Genomic DNA, 24533 nt, shown 5'->3' on the forward strand with positions numbered 1-24533 from the left:
CAGGCCAAGGAGACCAGGTGTCAGGGCCCCAGAGAAGGTGCCCTTCCCACCTGCTCCTGTGACCTGAGGGTTCCTGCTGGAAAATGGACAGTAAACAGCTTCCATTAGCATCTTTTAAATGTTTAACTTGGTTTTTTTTTCGGCTGCGCTGGGTCTTCGTTGCTGCACGTGGGCTTTCTCTGGTTGCGGGGCATGGGCTTCTCATTGAGGCGGCCCCTCTTGCTGTGGAGCATGGGCTCTAGGACGAGTGGGCTTCAGGAGCTGCAGCACACAGGCTCAGTAGTTGCGGCTCGCGGACTCCAGAGCTCAGTAGTTGTGGCGTTTGGGCTTAGTTTCCCCTCGGCATGTGGGGATCTTCCTGGACCAGGGATCAAACCTGCATCTCCTGCACTGCAAGGTGGAAACCTTCCCATTATCTTAAACTTGGAGGAATACCAGTCTTCCACATGGGAAATTCCTCTTCTAGTTTAGGATATAGAACTATGTCTGTTTCCGGATGAGCTTGTCTACTTTCCTATTAGCAAATGATGACTTATGGAACCCTTCATATTTCCTCTTTTGCTCTGACTGCCAGGAAGCTCAGTTAAATTTGATGCTCAAGGCTGAACCCACCATTTACCTAGATATGAAAGTGAAAGTGAAGTCACTCAGTCTTGTCTGCCTCTTTGTGACCCCATGGATTGTAGCCTACCAGGCTCCTCTGTCCATGGGATTTTCCAGGCAAGAATACTGGAGTGGGTTGCCATTTCCTCCTCCAGGAGATCTTCCCGACCCAGGGATCAAACCCGGGTCTCCCACATCATAGGCAGATGCTTTACCATCTGAGTCATCAGGGAAGTATGGAGAGTTGCTATTTCTTGTTTTCATTATCCAACTCATATTTTCTTTTCTTTCCTTCCTTATTTCTAAGGATTCTGTTGTACGTGTGTCTCATGGGCCTCAAACCTTCTTGTGCCACAGACTGGAATAAGAAACACCTGACTCAGACTCCCAGATGAGGAAGTGAGCAGGAAGGCACTCCCTCTGGGGCTGGGTCAATAACCCAGAGCAGATGTCTCTGCTGGTGACCACCAGTGACAGGAGCTCCTAAGACTACATTCTGTCTTTGGACAGCTATCCAGACAGGTATTTCTTATTTAAGCCAGCCTCCCTGCCTCTTTCTGCCAGGGATCCCAGTTCTGCCCTCTGGGGTCACCAGGACACTTCCTCCCTCTGACAGCCCTGCCCACACCTGCAGATAGGCCACAGGGCCCACCCTGAGCTGTCCCTCCCATGTGCCAGGCTTCCTCTGGCTCCATCCATGCTTCCTATCTTGGGCCAGCTCCCGGCCTGTTTCAGAGCCTGACTGTGTTAGGCACCCACTTGCAGGTGGCCTTTTTCAGCGCTCACAGCCACCTCAGTGGTGAGAGTGCTGGGCTCCATTGAGCCTCACTGACCTCTGTTGTAAAGGAATAATGACTACTCTCGCAAACATGATCTCATTTATCTTTAAAAACCTCCCCAGGGGAGGCGTCATTAACTCCATTTAGCAGATGAGAAAACTGAGGTTCAGATTGGTTAAGATGTGTGCAAAAAAATAAATAAATAAAACCCCACCCAGCTGGGAAGCAATAGGCAGAATTTGAAACCAGGTCTCCCTGATGCTAAAACCACCATACTCCAGGGCTTCCATTTATAAATCTCTTTCATATCCATCCAGGCAGCCCTTGGATGAAGACATTTGTCTTCCCATTATAATGTCATAGGAACAGCTGGCTAAAGTTTACAATATCTTCATATTTTGAATCCCATATAAACACTGTGCATGTGCGTGTGTGTGTGTGTGTGTGTGTGTGTGTGTGCATGCGTGCTCTCTCTCTCTCTCTCTCTCTCTCTCACACACACACACACACACACACACACACACACACACTAGCTGGGCCATCAGTAGGACAGCCTTTATTGCCCCCATTTGGTAGATCAGAAAACTGAGGCTCCAAGCTCTACGAAGTGTCCACTAGGAATCCACAGGGAAATTTTCCCCTAGGGCTCACTTATGTTTTTGCACTGAGTCAAGGGTCCTGACTCCCCATAGGGTATGCATGTGTGTGTACATATGTGTGCGTGTGTGTTGAGAGACACAAAAAGATGACCCCAAGGGGGACAGGTCAGGGAGGGCAGTGGACACAATACAGGTGGGACCACAGCTGACTGCCTACCTGTGTTTCCTCCAAAAAATATTTAAGCTTTACCCCAGGCCTGTGCCAGGCACTGGATACAAGGGGAGCAAAAACAGCCATAGGTCTTGCTGGGAAAGACTGACATTCATCAAATAACCAGGCAGGCAAATACATATTTGTATGAGGAGATGAGGACTTTGGGGGGAATGCACACAGCATTCAATGGGCTTTTAACAACAAGCCTGGGAACTGGAGAGGCCTCCAGGAGGAAGTGACAAGGGTACAGGGGTTGGAAAGGTAGGTAAAAATCACTAGGGAAATGCAAGGTCCAAGGACAAGCATTCTAAGCAGAAAGAACAGGAACAATTCCCCATCCTTGCCTTCCTTGACCATCAGCAGCCTCTAAGACAGCTCACCACTCCCTCTTTTCTGTCACACTTTCCAGGTCCCCACAGTCTCTTGATTTTCCTCCCACCTCACTGGCTGCTCCTTCTTGACATTCTTGGCAAACTTGTCCCCAGCCTCTAGCTTGTGGGGTGCTCCAGAGTGCAGTCCTTGGTCCTCTTCTCCATTGACATGCATTCCCTTAGTGACCCATCCAGTTTGAAAGCTTAAATACCATCACCTATTCAAATACCACTAACTGCACACTCCCAAACGCTTATCTGCGTCAGGACTCCAGCACCCACCTCCCTCGCGTCTCTGTGGTGGAGATCTACTAGTGTCTCTGCAGCTCAGCACGTCAAATAAGCTCCTACATACCACCCCCACTGCCGGCAGCCTTCTGCATTGCAAGAGATGGCAACTCTAGCCTCCCAGGACATTCTTGCCAAAAAACCCTGGAGTCATCCTTGACACCTCTCTTTCTGTCACACCTCACATTTAATTGTAAGGAAATCCTGTTGGCTCAGATCTAAATAAATCCAGAATCTGACCACTTCCCACCACCACAATTACCACCCCATCCGTAGATTTACGGTAAGAGCCTCTTAACTGGTCCCTCAGCTTCCAATATTCCTGGAGCTCTCGGAGTGTTTTCAACACAGCAGCCACATGATCCTTTTAAAATGTAAATCTGATTGTGTCATTTCTCTGCTCAAAACCCTGCTTCAGCTCCCCGTTTCTCTTGGAGGAAGAGCCTCACAACACCCTGAGGTCCCCACGGGATTGGGTTCTCCATTCGCCTTCAAGCTCATCTATCGCTGTCCCCCTTGGCTTGTTCCAGCCACACCGCCTCCTCAAACACAATCCTTAAACATGCCAGACACACGCCAGCCTGAGGGCCCTCACACCAGCCCAGGGTGCCCTTCCCCAGCGTCCTCGTGGCTCATTCTCCTGCCATTGCACGCGGCCCACTGACCACTCTAAAATGTCAGCCAGCACCCCGCGCGGATCTGATTCTCCTTCTGCTCGCCCCATGGAGTACGTCCCCCTTTGGCAAACACTAACTCTCCCCAGCTTTACTGAAGTATGAGGTATATACGGCAACACTTACCCATTCTAAGCATCCACCTGGACAATGTTGGCACTTCACACCATCCAATTCGCTCATTTTCATGTCTGTTGTTTGCCTTTCTCCCCCCTTAGCATGTAAGGCCCATGCGGCGGCCAGATCAGAGGATCAGGACTGGCCCTGCCGTTAGACTCAAGTCACACGCTCCACACTAGTAGGGGAAGAGGGGTCCCTTCCTTGGGAACCAGGGGCACAGCTAAGCAAGAGCACAGCTTCCCATCCTATGCATCTGCTTGCCTCAACCCATCTGTCTACATAGTGGGCACAACAACTCCCTTAGCCTCCTCAGGAGGAGATCACCTCCTCTGACGCCCACTTTCCCTTGCCTGCACGGGCAGTGCACGCAGTCACAGACTCACTAATACAGCATCTGCTTCTACTTTGCAACATGCACAGTCGTTGGCTTCGAACTTGTGTTCACACCAGCACTGGCCACACTCTCAGCAGATCGATATCCACGCTGGTAAAAGCATAATCTCTCTCCATGAATCCGTGACGAACCTGGTCTTGGATGCAGTCACTAATCACTTCGCTGTGTTGTCATCAGCTTCATTCCCATAGAGGTGGTGTGTTACACTGGCAAGGGGCACTGTGACCGAGAGCAGATCCAGGTCTACACTGGCAGTGGGTATACTCATTGACAGCAGACTCATGTCTACACAGGTGGCAGGCCCAGTCACACTCATCTCTTGTCCAGGGGCAAAGACCTGCACCGTTACCGGCTGAGAACATGAATGAGGGGAATGGGCACAAGGGTACCAAAGTTCCTTTTCAGAGGCCAGACAGTCTCCCCTCCCAGCAGGCTGCCAGCTGAAGGCGCTTACTGCGGAATTCAGCAGCCTGAGTCCTGCCTAGGGGGCAGAACTGGCATGGGAACATGAAATTCAAAACCTGAGTGCAGGCTGTGGGGTGAGGATGCTGGAATCTGGGACACATGGCGAGGAGATGAGACCATGTCTATTCCCAGCACCTCGAGATCACTCAAGGTGAGGAGAGACTCGGGCTGTGTGACTCCGGGTGCCACCCGCCCCCTCCCCACCCCACACCCGGGCCTGGCCCAGCCAGCCTGGGCTTAAAAAAGAACCAGGAAATGTCACTTTCTTTTTGAGGAGGTGCGATGGGAGGAGAAAGGCCAGGCAGTTCAGCTGCTGCCCTATTCAAAGGTAGGGAACGGTGACACTGCCCTCAAATCCTGAATCTTGTTTCCTACCCAGGTTGGAAATTTCATGTTCCCATGCCAGTTTCAGCCCCTGCTCCAGTGGATGGAGTGCTGTCTAGGGCCAGCCCAGAGGCCCCAGACTGCCCGACAGCCCCAGTCCTGCTGCGGCTGTACGACTCCTGTGTTTGCCCAAGCCGGGATCGGGCCTGTGAGCTGAGCAGGCTCAGAGACTCAGAGGCTGTGGCTGAGCCAGATACCATGCACTGCACTGGGTTGCTGTGCTAGGCTGGCTCATGGCGGTAGCTCTAGACTCAGGGCCGAATGTTCGGCCTGGACGATGCCCGCTGCTGGGTGCCATTGTGCTGCCATTTCCCCATCTGCAAAATGAGAAGGGGCCCAGACCCGCTCCAGCTCCTCTTGTAGGATCCCCATGTTACCCGTAAGAACATCTCAGTCCTACCAGAGACACAGCCTGGACGAGAGACAAGTGAGCGTGGAGTCTTCCATCCAGCGAGCCACGGTCATTCACTCACATGGTCATTCATTCAAACTTCGTACATTCACTGAGTGCCTATTTTACATTTCACAGGAACCTCCAGAAATCACTGCTTTAAATAAAGCTTCTGGCACTGGGGAAGGCACGTAGTAGGAATTCAATAGTGAGGGTAAAAACATCCACTGTGTGCTACATCCTGAGCTGGACTCATCATCAGCACTCCCAGTGCCCCATCTCATTGACCCCTGCACCATCTCAGAGGTCCATACTGCAGTTACCATCCCAATTTCACAAAGAAGGAGACTGAGGCTCAGAGAGGTTAAAGAAGTTGCCCATGATCAGATACCTGGAAGGTGATGGAGTTAGGATTTGAAATCCAGCTTTCCATGACTCCAAAACACATGCTCTTAACCAAACGCCTCACCCCTGGATAAACACTGACTGAACGACTGCCTGGGTGAATGAGTAAAACTTTGTATTGGGGCAAGTATGGGTTCATGGGTGTCCGAGCCCATGAGCGTGGGGAGCACGCGTGTGCGGGTGTTTATGTGTTTGCATGCGGAACTGTTTTATGGAAAGACTCTCCCTGTTGTCTTGGTCTTGTGTGTGCTGGAGCTATACTTAGCTGTAGCCGTGACTGTAATGAGCAGTTAGCAGCACACCAGGCACTCTCACTGGGACCTGGTTTCCCAGGGAGATCGCCAGGGCCAGTGTGTGTGTGTGTGTGTGTGTGTGTGTGTGTGTGCGCGCGCGCGTGTGCAGCGGGTGCAGCCTGGTGCTGGGGAACGCTGAAGCAGGGCTTGGGGAGGGGGCCTGGTAGGCTCAGCACTGTGCCTTATGCAAAGTGAGAGCCTCAGCTCCAGACTAGCTGCATCTAAGCTGCCAAGCCCTGCTAAGCTCAACTCTTGGCCCCCCCATGTCCATGGTCCCTTGACTGGCCCTTGTTAGGCAATTAAAAGCCTTGGAGCTTGTGTCTAGAGCTTGGGGATTGATGGAGAAAAGCAGCTGGGTGTGGATGGACCTCAGCATACCTGAGCCAGGCTCATCCAGGGTCTCAGGAGAGCCCCTCCTCAGCCAGCACATCAGAGGTATTAAGGAAGCCTGCTTGCCAAGGCTGGGGACCTAAGGAGAAAGAGTGGCCTCCCCACCCCAGAACAAATTGAAACCACAGGTATGCTCAGTGCGGTCTGAGGTCAATCCTCAGGGACTGAAGGCCAATCCTCCTCTCACGGCCTCCTCCAGTGGCTGCAGAGAGCCTGGAAAACCCCCAGGCCCTGAGGACCTCCCTGTCACATGGCTCTTCCTGCAACTTCTTTCCAGCTCATCCTGGTTCTGCTCCATCAGAGCCTCTCACCTTTGAGAATGAGCCAGTTCCCGAGGCCAGTCCCTGCCCCCACGTTCCAGCTCCTTCACTCCACAAACCATCCATTCCTTGTATCAGCAAACCCACAGATAGGCTGGGTGGTTCCACCCTGCCTTCTGCCCTGAAGTCCTCAGCATCCAAATCCCATCCTCTAGAATGTTTTCTTTTAGTGAGAGATAGGACTTCCTCTGCTGCCTTGAAGTCAAGGGTGGCATTTCCTAGGGTAGCACAACAGGGTCTGGGAAGAGCCCTGGATGTGGAAAGCCTCAGCAAGTCAGTATAAACCATGGTGACTTCTTACACTGAGGCCTTTACTCAGATCCCCAGACTGCCAGTCAAGGAAAAAATATCTTCTTGGTGACAGCCAGGCCTCAGGAGACATGATTCCTGCCGCCTAGAAGGGAAGCCAGTGTCTGGCATTTCTGACCTTTGTGCCACTAAATATATCATTGGTGACAGTGGTTCATGACCCTGAGGTTATGGGGCTACCAGACAAGGCTTCTACGGCTGCCTCCCTGACTGCGACTCAGCCAGGCCTCCTTATACCAGCATCCCCAGGAAATCTGAACCCAGGACTAGGTTCAGTGTGCCCTAGACAGCCAGCTCCAACCCCTGGCGAGCACCTCCTGTGTACCGGGCTCCATACCGAGGGCTCCACCCCTCTGGGACTCTTCCCCATCTCACACAGGAGAAAATGGCTCAAGACCACCTGCCCAAGCCCACACTGAGGCGGGGGGCACAAAAAGCCAGGCCCAGCCAGATCCAAGTCTTGTCCTCTCATCTCTACCCTGTCCGCTCCTCACATGCCCTCTGCCTTTGGGATCTGGTCTCCCCCCATCGACCCCACACCCAACCACAGCCCTGTTCTGACTATATTTTCTCCCTCAGAAACTACTTTTCTGCCTCTGGTCTAAGTGGGTTCTTCCAGCATCCCTGAGAAGCAGGTGACACCATCATGTACACTTTATAGGTGAGGCAACTAAGGCCCAGAAGGACAAGGGCCATCTTCCAGGGGTGCGGGCCACTCAGGGTCCATGTGACCAGTGCCCACGGCACCACGAGGAGAAGCACGCTGTCCGGGGCTGACCCTTAGCAGATGACAGCCCTGTGGGCTTCCAAAAGGGCAGCCCTCAGCCCAGGGCTCAGGCGGTCTCCAGGTGACCCAGTGGGTGGCTGTGTTCTTCCCAGCTGCTCAGAGAGCCCCTGAGGTTGAGCATAAAACATTCATCTCTAAGTGCTAAGATGGTGGCCCCAGCAGGAGGCTGTGGTCCAAAGTATGTTCAGTCCTGTCCTGCTGACAAGGTCCAGGGGAGTCCCACTCCCCCATTCTACCACCTGCACAGGCAGAGAAGGGCCCTGGGGAATCACTGAAGCCCCCTGTTACAGCACCTCTCTTCATAGACATCAGGTTCATGTTCTCAGAACCCCCCACAGCAGGTGAGGCCAGCGTCTGCAGAACACTCTTTACAGCTGAGGCAGCCAAGGCTGACAAGGGCATATGGCTCACAGCCAATAGAGCTACATTTGGACCCTGGCAGCCTGGCTCCAGTCTGGCCCATCACCACCACACTAACCATCTCTCTCAGCACACTCGGAGTGAGGGTTCTGCCACAGGAAACTGCAGACAGGACCTTTGCCTGAACGGGCCCCCACCTCTGACTCCCTCACCAACTTCCAGCCCAACAACCCCTCAGAGAGCAGCTCACCCTTCCGCCCCTACCCTGGTGGCAGCCCCATGTGGCCCAGTGTCTCCTCCTGGGCGCAGCTGCCTTTGAGGAGAGGACAGAGGTCCCCCAGGATGGTGAAGCAAGAGCCCTTCCCTGAGGCCCAGCTTCCTGGAGGTCTGGACTGGGCAGCGCCTTTGGCCAGGAGAGGGGAGAAGATGGCAGTGCAGATGTGAGCACAGCCAAGTGCTGGAAGTACATGCAGTGTGGGTAAGATCCCACTGTCAGGGACCCCAGGGGGCTGTGCAGAGCTCTGCTCTCCTCCTACCGTCCCCCGGTTCAGCCCTGGACCCTGGTCTCTCTCTGCGCCTTGAACCCCAGGCACACACCTGCTTGGGGTTTTTACCTGTCCCATCCACTCTGCTCTGCAGATGCCACATGTCTTCCTCCCTCTCCTCCTGCAAGTCTTTGCTGAAACATCACCTGCCCAGGGAGGCCTTCCCTGCCACAGGAGTTAAGTCACCACCTCCAGCCTTCCCCGGGTCTTCCCTCTGTTGTATATCCCCCTAGCACTGCTTACCATCTGACACACGAAATAGTACATGTATTTCTTTCTTTTTATTCTCCCTGCTTGAGAATGTAAGCTTCTTGAGGGCAGGGATTCTTGACTGCTTTATTCTTTGCTCCATTCTCAGCTTCTAGAACAGTGTCTGCAACCTAGTAAGTAGGTGCTCAATAAATATTTGTGGAATGAGTGACCAGGTGCTAAGAGCAGCCCCCTGGCAGGGGAACCACACAGACTGTCTTCATGTGGACAGTCGGGACGTAGGGACAGCAGTCCCTTCCTACACTGTGGATGGGGGAGGTAGAAAGTGAGATGGAGTACACCATGGGCAGAGGGTCAGGGGGAAAGTAAAGCAGAATTAGGGTTGCCAGGCTAGCAGGGAAGGGCCAAGTTAAGCCAGGGTAGAAGGGGCATGCATCTGAGGCCCTGAGGCTTGAGTGAGCTTCCTCTGGCTGCTGTGGGCCCGGCTGACAGAGTATTAGACTCTGGGCCCAGCAAGGCTGGCTCTGGTCCCCTGAGCTCTGTTGTCTGGGGCTACTCCAGCTAAAATTAGCCTGTTCCCACTCAGCCTGGTGGGGCAGTCTAGCTGAGGATAGGTACTGCCCACTGGCACCAACAGGAGCCCCAGTCCTTAGCCCCGAGGCCCCAGCAGCTCCTGGGGTCGGCCTGGGCCCTGCTGCCACTGCTCCCTGAGCCTGCGCATCCCCTGCAAAGATATGTCTCAACACCCTGCACTGGGATGCCTGGGCACGGCCCACCACCCCCGCCACACTGGCACACTTCTCAGCACCTTAGGTCCCTGGGCTTGGCTCCCGACCACAGCCTGATGTCAGCGGCCTCCCTCCCTCTCTGCCCATGGGCGGGAGTTCCATCATCCGTCTCTCTCACCCCCCTGCGCCTGGAGAGGGAGGCAGCTCAGGGGTGAGTGGCCCGTGACAACAGAGGGGGTGACCGAGCCCTCTGAAGAGGGCTATGACCTGCCCATGACACACGGCAGGTTTACAGCAGGACCAAGACGGAATCCAGGCCTGCCTCCAAAGATGACACCACTGAGATCTGGTTCCTGGGAGAGAGAAGATTCTGGAAGAAGGGGCTCCTGGGGCCAAGTAGGTGAGGTGACCCTCAGAGAGGTATTGAAGGGAGAGTCAGTTGCTGAAAAAGGAAGCAGGTAGTGAACAGGCCAGGATTTGGTTCTTCTAGAGCCACGCACTGTTAAAAAGACAATAATGGAACCCACGATAATTAAGCACTTATTATGTTTCGGGTTCTGGGCTAAGTGCTTAACACATTCAATCCTCCCGACTTCCCTATGAGTCAGGTGCTATTAATAACCCTCTCTTGAGGCACAGACAGGTTAGGGAACTTGTCCAAGGTCACACAGCTGAAAAGAGGAAGTGGGGCTGGGATTCGAATGCAGGCCTCCTGGCTCAAGAGGCCACGCTTTTAAGGAGAGAATGGGGCTCCAGGGCATATCGCTAAGACTGGGTCACTAGGAAGTGGGGGCCGGCCCCGAAGCCCATGCACTTTCTACTGAACACAGGACTGTGGCTTTAAGCAGGGGAATTTGGGACAAAAGGCATCCGAGGACTTCCAGGGGATGAGTCTGTATTGAAAGCCAGTAACTAATACCTAGAACTTCACGCAAACACAGCTGACAGAGGAAAGGGGTCGATGGGAGCGGTAAAGCGAGGGAAGGAGGTGAATGGAGAAGGAGGTGGGGAAGGAGAGGGAGAAAAAGAACCTGGCTAGTCTTTAGGAGAAACAGAGTCCCAGAGGAAGTCAGATGTGGGCATTCGGCTGGACCAAGTGGACGCGAGAGCTCAGAGTCCTTGCAATGCACAATGTCATCATCCCAAGAGCTTGCACATCCTGGTTTTCAAAAATACTTTTTCAGTCTCTGAGCTCTGGTTGTGGGCAGTGAGTTGGGATGGAGGGCTTGTGTTCCCAGGTGAGGCAAAGAAGGACGGGGTCAGCCAGTAATAGGCTCTGAAGCATGATGCTGATGTCTGGCCTAGGTCTTCAACTCTGGTCTCCTTATCTATTCTCCCAATGACTACGTATTTAGAACCCGCTATGTGCCAGGCCCTATTCCCGGTACCAAGCACAGAACAATGGGTAAAAGACAAAAATCCCTGTCTTCCTGGAGCTTAAATTCTAGTGAAGCTTTTATTCTTATATAAGAATATAGAGTTTATATTCTAGTAGAACAGTCTTTACTATTTCATTGGAAAAGACCCCGATGCTGGGAAAGATTGAAGGCAGGGGGAGAAGGGGACAACAGAGGATGAGATGGTTGGATGGTGTCACCGATGTGATGGACATGAGTTTGAGTAAACTCCAGGAGATAGTGAAGGACATGGAAGCCTGGTGTGCTGCAGTTCATGGGTTACAAAGAGTTGGACACGGCTGGGCAACTGAACAACAACATATTCTAGTGGGGGAAGTGGACAATAAACAAGGTCAATAATAAAATACAGTTGGATGCTGTTAAATGCCAAGAAGAAAACGGGAAAGCAGGAAATGGGGGAAGGGATCGCAAGGGTGCAACCTGAGGGGACGACCTCTGAGTACAGGCCTAATGGAGGTGAGGGAGTAAACAGTGAGAGGAAAGTGCTCCAGGTAGAAGGCAGGGTGCGAGGACAGGTCTTGAGGCAGAAGAGCGCTGTGCTGGCGGAAAACCAAGGAGCCAGAGGAGCGGGGAGGAAACAGAGCTGGGTGCGGGCAGCTCCTGCGGAGCCTTATAACCCCTGTAGGGGCCTGGGCTGCTCCCTGAGTGAGCAGAGCACAGGGGTGGCTCAACCTGACAGGCGGAGGGCCCTGGCTGCTGTGTGCAGAAGGCGCTGCAAAGGGCAGAAGCAGGCGGACAGTTCACAGGAAGCCGGGGTGCGGGGGGAGACAATGGTGGCTTCAGCTAGGGAGGTAGCGGTGGAGGCAATGTGACGAGGTCGGGTTCTGGCTGTATTTTCAGCACGGAGACAACAGGATTTGCTGATGCGTGAGAGAAAAAGAGGAATCAAGGATGGGTGCCGAGGTTTTTTGGTCTCAGCACCCGGATGGAAGCGGCTGTCATTTATCCAGCTGGGGGCTCACCCTCCAGGCCCATCACCCCGATGTCAGTGTCTTGGGCACAAGGAAAGATCAGAATCACCCACAGACAGCCGCAGACACCCGTCCAGGCCTCTCTGTGTCCTGATACTTCCCCTCCACTGGGAACGGTTTCCTGCCTCAGCACTTCTCAGAATCTGGTGTGCGTATGATTCATCTGAAGATCTTGTTAAAACGCAGATTCTGAATCGGTAGGACTGGGGGCAGGGCTGGGACCTGAAATGCTTTCTTTTTACCACGTGCCTAGGTGATGTTGATTCTCTTGGTCAGAGGACCACACTGAGGAGCAACAATGCCTGTGTCCCAGACCCCAAGGCAAATCCTCCTTCTCTGAGTATCAGCATCGCCGGAGAACAGACTCTGGAGCATAAGTATCCTGACCATCTCCTTCCAGACCCAGGAGTCAAGTTCTCCAGGGACAGAGCCCAGGAGTTGGACCTGTCTTCTGCTTTTGGCTGCTCAGCATGTGGGATCTTCCCTGACCAAGGACTGAACCTGTGCTCTGTGTTGGGAGTGTGGAATCGTAACCAGTGGATTGCCAGGGAAGTTCAAGGCTGATGTTTTTGAAGGATCCTAAGTAAACCGAAGAAGTAATGCTTTTGAACTGTGGTGTTGGAGAAGACTCTTGAGAGTTCCTTGGACTGCAAGGAGATCCAACCAGTCCATTCTGAAGGAGATCAGCCCTGGGATTTCTTTGGAAAGAATGATGCTAAAGCTGAAACTCCAGTACTTTGGCCACCTCATGCGAAGAGTTGACTCATTGGAAAAGACCCTGATGCTGGGAGGGATTGGGGGCAGGAGGAGAAGGGGACGACAGAGGATGAGATGGCTGGATGGCATCACTGACTCAATGGACGTGAGTCTGAGTGAACTCCGGGAGTGGGTGATGGACAGGGAGGCCTGGCGTGCTACGATTCATGGGGTCGCAAAGAGTTGGACACGACTGAGCGATTGAACTGAACTGAAGTAAACTGAAAGTTAGCCATGGATGGGGGTCCCCAGCAAACACCCCTCTAGCCCCATTACAACGATTGCAAACACCCCTGGCCCGTCCAGCACAGCAGCAGCCCACTGCCTCCCTTCTTAGCAGTGCCCCAGCACCATCAAAGATAGCCCCAGCCTGCCCTGCTCCAGCTCCTAGAGTCTGGCATAGCATCTGGTCTCTCAGTACACCTTTCTGCAACTCGTGAAGGGCAGACAGCTAAGAGAAGGACCCAGAGAAGAGAGCTGTAGGTGCCACCCACTGGGCCAGAGCAAGCACACCATAGGGAGGTGGTACCCCCCGGTTTATGCCATGAGAGGACTGGGGGAGTCTACACACCCGGTGACTCCCAGGGGTCCAGCGCCTGTGGCGACGCCAGGCAGGACAGGATTACTACGGGAGCCTGAATGAATGGAGGAGGAAGCTTCTCAGACCCCCTCCCCTGGGCTCCTGCCCGCTTGACACCAGGAGAGCTCACATGTGCCCTAGAGAGGAGCTGGGCCCAGAATGTGGAAGGAGAAATAGGTAAGGACTAACCCAGATCCCGGGGCTTTCCCAGGTGGCGCTAGTGGTAAAGAACCTGCCTGTCAATGCAAGAGACACAAGAGATGCAGGTTCAGTCCCTGGAATCCCATGGATAGAGGAGCCTGGCGAGTGATGGTCCATAGGGTCCCAGAGAGTCAGAGACAACTGAAGCAGCTTAGCATGCATGCACAGCCTGGCTCCCACAGTGCCTTTGGGAAGCTGAAGCTTGGAACTCTAGACTCCTGGAGTGTCAGAGTGGTGAAGGGACTTGGTGGTCATTTAGAACAGGGGTCCCCAGTCTCTGAGATCTAATGCCCTATGACCTGAAGTGGAGCTGATATAATAATAATAGAAATAAAATGTATAATAAATGTATTGTGGTTGAATCATCCTGAACCCATCTTCCACCCTGGTTCATGGAAAAACTGCTTTCCACAAAACCGGTCCCTGCGGCCAAAAAGGTTGGGGACTGCTGATTTAGAAGGTCCTCTACCAGTCCACTCTAAAGGAGATCAGTCCTGGGTGTTCATTGGAAGGACTGATGTTGAAGCTGAAACTCCAATACTCTGGCCACCTCATGCAAAGAGTTGACTCTTCACATTGGAAAAGACCCTGATGCTGGGAGGGACTGGAGGCAGGAGAAGGGGACGACAGAGGACGAGATGGCTGGATGGCATCACCGACTCGATGGACATGAGTTTGAGTAAACTCCGGGAGTTGGTGATGGACAAGGAGGCCTGGTGTGCTGCAATTCATGGGGTCGCAAAGAGTCGGACACGACTGAGTGACTGACCTGAACTGAACTATCTTCCAAAGGGAGAGAAACTATAGCCTGAACCTGCCTATGGGAGCCTGGTTGGCTTAGTGGCCTGGCTACAGATCTTGCCCTGGTGTAGTTGCCTCATGCCCACAATGGGGGTCCTGTCTGTGGCCTCGTCTCTCCTCGTCTCTGGGCTGGTGCTAAGCCACAGGCCCCCAGGAGTGACCTACTGACCGTCAGCTCAAATCAGGCAAGCCTGGTGACTTCTTGCCCAACCCAAACCATGCACTTCCAAAGGAGTCACAGAGGGCAGGAGTAGTCAGGCTAAGCATTAGGGACCTGGGGGAATGGATTTTCGGTTCAGCAAAATCTAGAAAGGCTACTGGGAGAGGGAATAGATGAGCAAAAACCCGGAGGCTGGACTGAGGGCTGAAGATGAGGTCAGGGAGGAGCCTGGCAGAAGGGAGCAGCAGGACCCGTGGCCGGCTTCCAGAGCAGAAGGCCTCGAATGAGGAGCTGAGGAGGAGCCAGCATGCTCACCAGGTGTCACCTCTTGCAGGATAACTTCTGATCCTCCCAAGCCCCCCAGCCATTTCCGGGGGCCTGCACGGCTGGCAGGGGCAGGAGAGGCACCTTCTGAAAAGCCTCTTCTTGGGGGCTGCCAGTGCATCATCTTACCCCACCAGGCTGGGCCTTCACCTGCCATGGTTCAGGGGCCAGAACTGCAGAGCAGGATTCCCGAACAGGTTTCTGGGAAAGAGAGTTTGCTGAAGGAGGAAGGAAAACAGAAGGAAACCCAAGCCTGTGCCACAGCCAACCACAGCCCCCAGTTCCCTGGAATAGCGACAAGAGGCGGTACTGAATTGTGGTTATGGATGGAACTCCGGGGTCAGGTGGTCCTACAGCTAAATGCTGGTCCACTACTCAGGGTCTACAATGACCTTGGAAAGGCTACTTAACCTCTCTGAGCTGCAACAGCCTCATCTGGGACATTGGTGTGATAATAATGGTACAGCTTCATGGGTGTTCGTATGACAATTGAATGAGAATACGTAAATCAAATCCTTAAGGCTGTCTGATACATAGTAAATGCTTTAGTAAATAAAGTGCGTGTGTGCTAAGTCGCTTTGGTTGTGTCTGACTCTCTGTGACACTATGGACTGTAGCCTGCCAGGATCCTCTGTGTGTGGCATTCTCCAGGCAAGAATACAGGAGTGGGTTGCCCTTTCCTGCTCCAGGAGATCTTCCCGACCCAGGGATTGAATTTGAGTCTCTTAAATATCCTGCACTGGCAGGAGAGATCTTTACCTCTAACACCACCTGGGTAGTAAACAGTAGCCATTAGTATGGTGACTCAAGAAAGGGGCTTCTGGAAAATCTTGCCTGGGGGATGAATACAGGATCTGGGCCAAGTCAGGGTTGACTGGGTAAAAGAGGTCTCTACCAGCTGTACTGGGCCCTGGGAGGGGAGTGGGGAAGGGAGGAAGGAGGGCAGCTAACTGCTGCCCAGGTGGAATTTAATATTCTCTTAAAACTGACAGAGCAAATAAATACAAATGGCCAGCCCCAGGCCAAGAGGCTTGGGTTGGAGTTTGAGCCTCCTTGATGGGCTGTGTGGTCTTAGGCAAGTGTCTTCCCTGCTCTGAGCCTGATTTTCCTCTGCCGGATGAGGGCAGTAGCTAGAGGTGGCCTGGCAGCACCCAACAGTCCTGTGCATGTGAAAGGCGCTCCCTCCCTGCAAGTGGTTCCCCGGCACTAGGACCGGGCATCTCACCGTCCCCAGAGCCTCTTAGGTTCCCCTTTCCCTGTAGCCTGCACCCAGGGTGTGGCCAGGCTGGCCCAGGGCCCATGGGAGGCTGCAGCCTGAGGCCCTGACCTTTTGGTCCAGAGTGAATACACTGGTCATGGGACTGCTCAGAATAGTCATAGCACTACATTCAGCTGTCTTGGGAGGCCCTGAGATCCTTGGTCCAGGCAGTGGGCCCTGGAACGAGCCCCCACCAGCTCCCTTCCCCCACCTCTGAAACAACATACTTCCCTCTCTTGGAGGTTCAGGCCAGTCTCCTCTAAAGCTCTGGCATATTCTAGACTGCCCAGAGTTAGGGAGCACAGATTCCTGCCCCAAGAGTGCCAGACCCCGGTACTCGCTGAGGTGTTGTAAGGTGGACGGGGCTTCCAGCCACGGAACCAAGAGGTAGAGACCTGAGTTTCTAAACCAGCCCCCTAACTTGGTCACACGTGACCTTGGACAAAGCACACCTCTTTGGGCCTCGCCTTCCTCGTCTGTTTCAATAATGGCTCCTATTAAACTGAGTATGTAAGAAGCTTAGATTCTGGAGCAGGAGACAGATTGGAATCAAGCAAGACTGTTAATGAGCATTTTGTTACACACTAGATTGCTACTTTAAAGGGAAGGACTCTGGTCCTAGACCCAGCCTGTGGGGTCCAGAAAGGCATTGCCAGGGAGCTGAGGTTTGAGGAGGGGTGTCAGGGATAAAGAGGGGCAACTCAGGAGGAAAAGGAGAACAGCATATGCAAAGGCCGTGAGGCAGGGGGACCTGTCATGTGCAAGAAACTGAACTGCAGCCAGGATGACTGAAGCTCATCTGATGTGATGGAGAGAGCCAGGCCAGAGGAGCCTAGAGAGACAGGCAGGGCCCGAGGGGCCACAGAATGGGCTGGGCAAGCACCGAAGGGTTTTAAGCAGGCAAGGCTGTGAGCTGACAGATTTGTGAGTTGAAGAGATCTCTGTGGCTTACAAGTGGAGGATGACATGAAAGGGCCAGGGGCTGGAGGCAGGACAGGAGTCAGGAAGCTACAGGAGGGTGGGCCTGAGGGACACAAAGATGGCTGGAAACCAGGATAGTGGGCATAGGACAGAGGGCAAAGGGTGGAGTCTAGAGAAAGTCATGGAGTGAAATACTAATCCGACCAACAGGAGTTTAATAACAGAAGCCAGCATTTATTGAGCACTGACTGCATGCCAGGCCCTGTGACTTGGGGCTTTCCACCAACAGGCAGGTAACTCAGTTAATCTTTCCATCAACCTCTGGGACAGGTTCTATCATTATGCCCATTTTAGAGGAGAAGAGGCTGAGGACCTCACTAGAAGACACTCGGTTGGTGACTTTCATTACTGGTTGGAGGGCTTCCCTGGTGGCTTAGAGGATAAAGCATCTGCCCACAATACGGGAGACCCGGGTTCAATCCCTGGGTAGGGAAGATTCCCCGGAGAAGGAAATGGCAACCCACTCCAGTACTCTTGCCTGGAAAATCCCATGGACGGAGGAGCCCGATAGGATAGTCCATGGGGTCGCAAAGAGTCGGACACGACTGAGCGACTTCACTTCAACTTCATTACTGGTTGGGGGGCTGGCGCAGGGGAGGCTGTCTACCATTCAAAGACACACGGACACCTGTCAAAACATTGCGAGAAGGTGAGGAACACCGGATGGTGGACACACTTGGTGAGGAGTGCTTAGAGTGGCCAGAGGGGAAGGCACCAAGCCCTTCTGCCCTGCTCATGGGTCTCCTTCACATGTGCCCATGAATTAGCACCCCTGTCCCCAGTCCCTCCACATGCCAAGCCAAGAGCCCAGTGTCAGCTGGGACCCAAGGGAGGGCCAAAGTCTCTGGCTGGGCAATTCATCCCAGCTGCCAGGGGAGGATCCTCCCCAGGGGGTTGGGGGAGAGGAGAACTACATCAGGTTCCAAACAGGTGGGGACATGAAAGAGAGATGGAGACCTGGCGTCAGAGGAGAGCTGGGCAGTGGGGTGGGTGGAGGTGGGGCTTCCCAAGCTTGGGGTCACTGGCACTTCTTTGTCACTGGAAAGTCAAGTGACTTTGGGGGAGAGATGTCCACACATCAACACACACACACGCACAGGACACTCTGCGGTCTGTAGCACAGGGCACACCACTGGTGACGTGTGACCTGACACCAAACAATGTTCCTGATGACAACATGAACATCAAAGATAAAAGCCAAGAGCCTCAGACCTGTGCTGGCCCCCAGGGGAGAGAGGAGGGCAGTTTTCAAGGCTGGGCTGCTCCAGGCTGCCCCCACATGACCCTGTCTGCTCCCACACCTCCGCAGTTTTGCATGCTAGCACGGCTGTTCCCTGCCCTCTGCCTGGGTAATTCCTACTTGCCCCTCAAAGTCCATCCCCGAGTTACCTCCTCCAGGATAGTTCTTACTCTGACAGTCCCAGGAAGCCCCTTCACGGCCCTCACCACAAAGTGTCATCGTCATCTTTTGCTTGTGTGTGTCTGGGGCATGACCCCTCACGCCAAAAGACAAGTTGGGCTCATCCTGCCCCAGCTCACCTCCCTACCCCTCACTCCCTCAGCCTGGGAACCCAGGAACCAGGAGGAGAGAGGGGCCAGCAAACCAGCAGCTCTGGCTAGCACTGTCACCTCCAAAGAGCTCAGACGGAACCTCCCACCCGCCTGGTTCGCCCCTATCTCCCAGGGCCACCACTAAGGCCTGCAGTGCGGTGGCCTCACTGTCCACTAACAACTATCTGGCCTGGGCTAGAGTAGCGTTTCCACTGAGGATGGGAGAATAGGGGGCAAAACTACTCACTAAGGCAGCTCAGAAGCCCCAGGAGATAAAGGCAGCAGGCAGGAAGCGGGTCTGAGTTTCACCTCCCTCAAGGCACACACACACAGGTAACCCAAAGCCCCTCTCCCATACAAGTGCACACAGCCACAGTGACACCAGGTTCCCGTACAGAGCTCCTGCCTCACACACGCCTCACATACCCACAGGGTCTCTGTCACACACATAGAGCTCCCCACCACAGCCTCTCACACAGATGGTCTCGCGCACGCAACCTTACGTGCAGAGCTTCCTGTGTCCCACCCGCCACACACAGAAATACACTCACCTCAAGTCTCACACCCTCCCCAAGAACCCTGCTCTCTCACACATGCACAGAGCAGCTCTCTGACACACACAGTCCCCTCTCTCTCTTATACATGCACTCTCTCCCACACAGTCCCATTCTCACACACAAAGTCCATCTCTCAGAACCCACGGAATCTGTCTTTTTCACATTCACATGGGATTACTCTGATACAGAAACACACAGAATCTCTCTCACGTAGTCAATCTCAACACACACACCCACCCACCCCCCGAGTCTCACTCACACATGCTTTTATTCTCATGTGGCCTTACACACACACACACACACACACACACACACACACACACACACACGAAGACCCTCTCACACCCACACAGAATCTCTCTTACACAGATTCTCACACATACAGCTTGTCTTTCACACACATCTACAATGTCACACACAGGATTCTGGTCTGGAATCCTGAATAAACATTTGAATCCCTACACAGCAATCTGAGGCGGCCTGGGGCCCATGAGGGGGAGGGGTAAACAAAGGGGACAGCGGTGGCGGTGGCGGAGCCGAGACGGAGGAGGGAGTTTGGGCGGGCAGCCGGCTGGGCTCTGCGCAGATGAGCCGCAGAGAGGCAGCGCAATGCAGCTAGGCCAGCCGGGTGTGCAGCGGGAAGCCTGGGTTCTAATCCAGGCTCTGCCCTCACTTCCTCTGTGCCCTTGGGCAGGCCTCAGTGTCCTCAGCTGTCACCCAAGGGAGCTGGAACAACTCTATGTGGCCACTGGGGAAAGAATGTCGCACAGACAGGCTGAAGGGGCACCTTCTACGCACCCCCCCCCCACCCACTGCTCAACTTTTCCCTCAGGCTGCTCTTCAGTGGACACTGGAGAGAACCAGGACTTTTCTGTAAGACTCTGTACACCAACACGACCCCCTTTAGTCAACTCATGTATCTGCATGGGGGGATGGCCTGTGGGAGGAGATGGATGGGGTAGGGGGCTATAATATCTCCCACGTGACCCCTGCCTATCCTGAAACTCAGGGGCTAGGGGCAGAGCCCTGAAGCTGACCCCAGGAGTTGGGTGGGGGACTCAGCCTCTTGCTAGGTCACCAGGAGGTGGAGAGGACCATATGGAAGTTGGGCCTACTCTTTGCTTCTGGGGACAAGGGGGTGGTGGTGGTAGCAAGATGCTTCCCAAGGTCAAATGCAGGCTAATGGGCAGCTGCTCTAACCTAGGCCTCTGCAACCCCTGCCCCCTGCCTCTTGCCCCCACATGCCCCAGTTCAACCTCCCAGTCCCCTTTCTCCTGCCCCTCCTCACAGCTCAGCTATAGCTTCCAGTTACATAATCCCCTGGCTATGGTGGCCTCTGTCAGGAGAGGGGAGGGGGGAGACCTCCAAGGATCCCAGTCTCCTCTGGAGATGGCACGGAGCTGGTGGCTAGCTGAGGGGAGGACGGGGTCCCAGGGGACTTGGGTCACAGTACACCATGGCCTCTAACTCCCTGGGTGACCTTGGGCAGGCTTTGCAAAACGGAGGGTTTAACTCTCTCCCTATTACTGCATCTCCACACACCCCCTCTCCACCCCAAACACACACAGATCTGACCTAGGATTTAATATATAAGACCTGTTGCCCTCTCCCTCAGATACTAAAACACTGAGTGTTAGATCTCAGTAACACGTCCATTAGGCCTGTGCCTAAACAGCCTTTTCCTGCTGTGGATGCTTCAGTGCCCCCTGGTCCCTTCACCCCACTGAAGTCAGCCAGGCAGGCACTCCTGCTCCCTCCCCTGCCTGAACCTCCATCCCTGGTTCTCAGAGCAGGAGGGAAGGGGTGTGGAGCAGTAAAGGAGATTGGGCATTGAAGGTAATGTCTTGCCTGGGAGGGGATTAAGGGGTGGCTCACACATGGGGGAGGGACTCTGCTTTAAATTCCCAGCTCTGACCCTTCCCCTCTGTTCAGATCTCTGAGGGCAGAGCCTAGCAAAGGCAAGAGGGGTTTCTTCCAGGGTAGGTGGCTGCTACCCTTGTCTCCCTTTTGGACTCAGCTAAGCAGCAAAGACCCTTAGAATTCACCAGGCCCCCCCCCTCTCTCTTTACATTTGAGGGAACTGATTGGAGGAGCCAGTTGATGGGCCAGGGTGGGCAGCAGGGTGCCCTTTCTCCCTGGCAACAAGCTGCTGTCACTAAAGGGGAGTGGCTGATGAAGACATACCTCCCTGTCACACCCCTGTAGACACCCTCCCTGTCCGGACAGGTCCTAGAGGCAGCACAGGCAGAAGCCCAGAGGCCCCCTCCAGCCCTCTCTCCTTTTGACAAGGAAGAAGGGCAGGCTCTGTTTCCAGCAGCAGGTCTCAGAGGGATCACACCCTCCCTCCCACCCCATCTATCAGCTAATTAGCCATAAAGACTGCCCCTTGACCATCTCCCTGGGATGGTCTGAGGCTGCTTCCCAGGGTGGGGTGGTCCATCTCAGGCAGCAGATCAGGTCTCAAGCCCTCTTCTGTGGGCCCTGGCTGGTCCCACATGCCCCTTACCTGGGAGAGAGGAAGGACTCCTACTTCCCTCCCCTCACCCAAATCTAAAGGACAGTTCAGAACTTCACCTGTACACCTGCAGAGATGGCAATTCGCATGCGCAGGCACGCCTGCACACTCAAACACACAACACACGCTCACTCATTCTCACCGCATACCTTACCACCCAAATATACACCACCACACTTACATAAACATGCGCACACTACCAACTCATGCACACAAACACACCCATTCACACTCACTTACACATACTCAACTCAGAAATACATCAACTCATGCACACAAACACACCCATTCACACTCACTTACACATACTCAATTCAGAAATACATCAACTCATGCACACAAACACACCCATTCACACTCACTTACACATACTCAATTCAGAAATACACAGGCCTTTACATGTGTACAAAGCTAGCCACCCTTGAGGAGAGTCACTGTCTCAGCCACACGCGCACAACCATCCTCCTTTCTGCTGCGACTCCCCCGGCACCAGTTCTCACATCCAACCCTGCCCGAGGGAGGCAGAGAACGCTGCCTTCCCCGCCCCACTCTTCTCATGGCTAAGTTGTCACTTACCCTCGCGTAGCGGGATGAGTAGGGGTCCTCGAAGAGGGCCCAGATGCGCGGCTGCCAGCGGCGCCAGAAGCCGCCAGGCCGTCCGTCTGGGGAGTCGCTGAGCGCCAGGCGCTTGGTCATCTCCAACTCGTCCTCGCCGTCGCCTGAGTCGCCGGGGCCGTCGGCGTCCGCGTCGTCCGCGCTGTTGTCCAGGGGCGCGCCGCCGAAGCTGTCCAGCGCCTCCTCGGCGTCGCGGTGCTGGCGGTAAGTCATCCAGCAGCACGGCTCCACGTCGGTCTCGTCGATGCCCCAGAAGGCCAGCTCCTCCTCGTAGAGTGGCCCGCACACGTCGGCCGGGCAGTGCAGTTTGCCCGTGCGGTAGTAGTTCAGGATGTGCGCGAAGACGCCGGGGTGGCGGTCGAAAAAGAACTCGTCTGCGCGCGGGTCATAGTCGAAGTGGCTGTGGGCGTCGGGCTCCGCCAGCCAGGCGAGCCGCGTGCCGGGCAGCGTGCGCAGCGTCGAGCGGTACGTCTGGTGGCGCGTGCCGCCCACGTTGATCACGATGCGCTCGCTTTCGTCCCCTTGGCCCATCGCGGCGCCTCCTTAGGCATGGCGCGGCCCAGCGACACCCATGGGAGCGGCCGCCAGGGGGAGTTGGCGCCGGGGAGGGGGGCGCGCGGCCTCCTCCCCCCTCCCCCCAAGCCGTCGGGGGGACAGAGGACCGCGGCTCCGGCTACTCCGAGAGCAACCCAAGCCCTTCAGGGCGCTTTCTGTCGGGTGCTGGTTCAAGGGAGTGTGCGCGGGATCCCCAGGGTCTCCGGGCGCCAGATGTGGGAGGGAGCTAGTCCGGCTGCGGAGGAGGCAGAGGAGGAAAGAAGGGAGGGAGGGAGAGAGGGAAGGGGTTGAGGGATGGGGAGGCGGCGCTCAGCGGCGAGACCCGGGAGGAGGAAAAAGAGGGTGGGGGGGCCGGGCTCCCGTCCCCATCTCAGCGGGAAGATAGAGAAATCAACACAAAGCTATCGGGGGAAGGTCAGCTGCTTCCAGGGCCGGACATAGATCAGCTCCTGGAAGGGGGAGGGGAAAGGAGGAGAGGGAGCCGGGAAACTCGCGCTCTGCTGTGAGGTGGTCGTCGCAGCGCGCTCTCGGCGCGGGGGAGATGGATGCCCGCTGCCTTCCTCCCTGCGTGGCCCGGCTGCAGCTCGGGGCGCAGGGCGGACTCCGGCCCCCTCCCTCTCCTTGCCTGGCTGCCTGCTCCCCCCGGCGGCAGGCGCGCCTGTCCGCTCGCCCGCCCTCCTCTCTCCTTCTCCCCGCCTCTCGAAGGAGATGGCGGGCCCCCCGGGCAGAGGCACCAGGGGTGCTGTTCGGTGCTGCTGCCGCGGAGCGCTGCGCTCCGTGCGCTCCGGTTGGATCTGGGGCTCTCGGCTGGATTGCGCTCCGACTCAGGCTCCGGCTCCGGAGGCGGTGCTGAAGGGACAGCTCCCGGACTGTTGCGGAGCTGCGCGGGGCCGGGCTAGGGTTCTCCCGACTGGGCTCCGTCTGCGGGGCCGGCGGGCACTGACTCCGGTGCCTCTGCGCCCTGCGCTCTGCGCCCTGCTTCGGGCAGGCGGTTGGCGCTGTTGACCGAGGCGAGGGGGCTGCGGCGGTCGGGCCGGGGAGGCGAGGGTGGCGGGTCTGGGCGCGGCGAGGCAAGGCTGGTGAGGCCGGGGAGGCGAGGCGCGGAGCGGCGGCCGCCGCCGCCCGCGACGCTGCTGCTGCCGGGGCTGCTGCTGGGCTTAGCTGGCTCGCTTGCTCGCTCGCGCGGTCCGCGTCCAGCCCGCCGCTCTCCGGACACGGGCACACGGCGCGCGCAGCCGCACTCGCCCCCGGAGGGAGGCGCCGCGCTGGGTCCTAAAAAGCCCTGATTCCGCGCCCCTCTCCCAGGCCCGCGCGGAGCCCGGCCTCCTTCAACCCCGGCGCTGGGGGCGCCAGCCGGGCACCCATCCTGCGGCTCCCGAGGAGGGGTGGGAGAGAGGAACCCGCCAACGCTCCGCCCTGGGGAGCGCCACTCAGTGGGTGGGGGCTCTGGGAGACGTCTCGACCCGCGCCCCTGGGTCAAATTGAGGTGAGAAGGCGGTTTGGTACCCGTCCCTATCTTTCCCAACTAGGGACTGTCTGATTCCCTAGTGAAATGAAACACCCTTGACCGCTATTAGAGACACCTCGATCCGGATCGCTCCAAACAGTTCTTTAATATCGACCTTTCCAGGGAACCTGGAGTCCCCATGTCGCTTTCATAG

At 55.5% G+C, this 24533-nt stretch overlaps 1 protein-coding gene across 1 annotated transcript in view; it reads right to left on the reverse strand.

Annotated features, from left to right (window-relative positions):
- Positions 1-22848, reverse strand: part of KCNC1 (potassium voltage-gated channel subfamily C member 1) — a 42254-nt gene extending 19406 nt beyond the window's left edge. The window contains exon 1 of the mRNA XM_068988727.1: positions 22279-22848. Within this exon, the coding sequence (XP_068844828.1) occupies positions 22279-22848 (570 nt within the window). The remainder of the gene's footprint in view (positions 1-22278) is intronic.
- Between the last annotated feature and the right edge of the window lie 1685 nt (positions 22849-24533).

This window comes from Capricornis sumatraensis, chromosome 16 (assembly GCF_032405125.1).
Source record: "Capricornis sumatraensis isolate serow.1 chromosome 16, serow.2, whole genome shotgun sequence".
Lineage (NCBI taxonomy): Eukaryota > Metazoa > Chordata > Mammalia > Artiodactyla > Bovidae > Capricornis > Capricornis sumatraensis.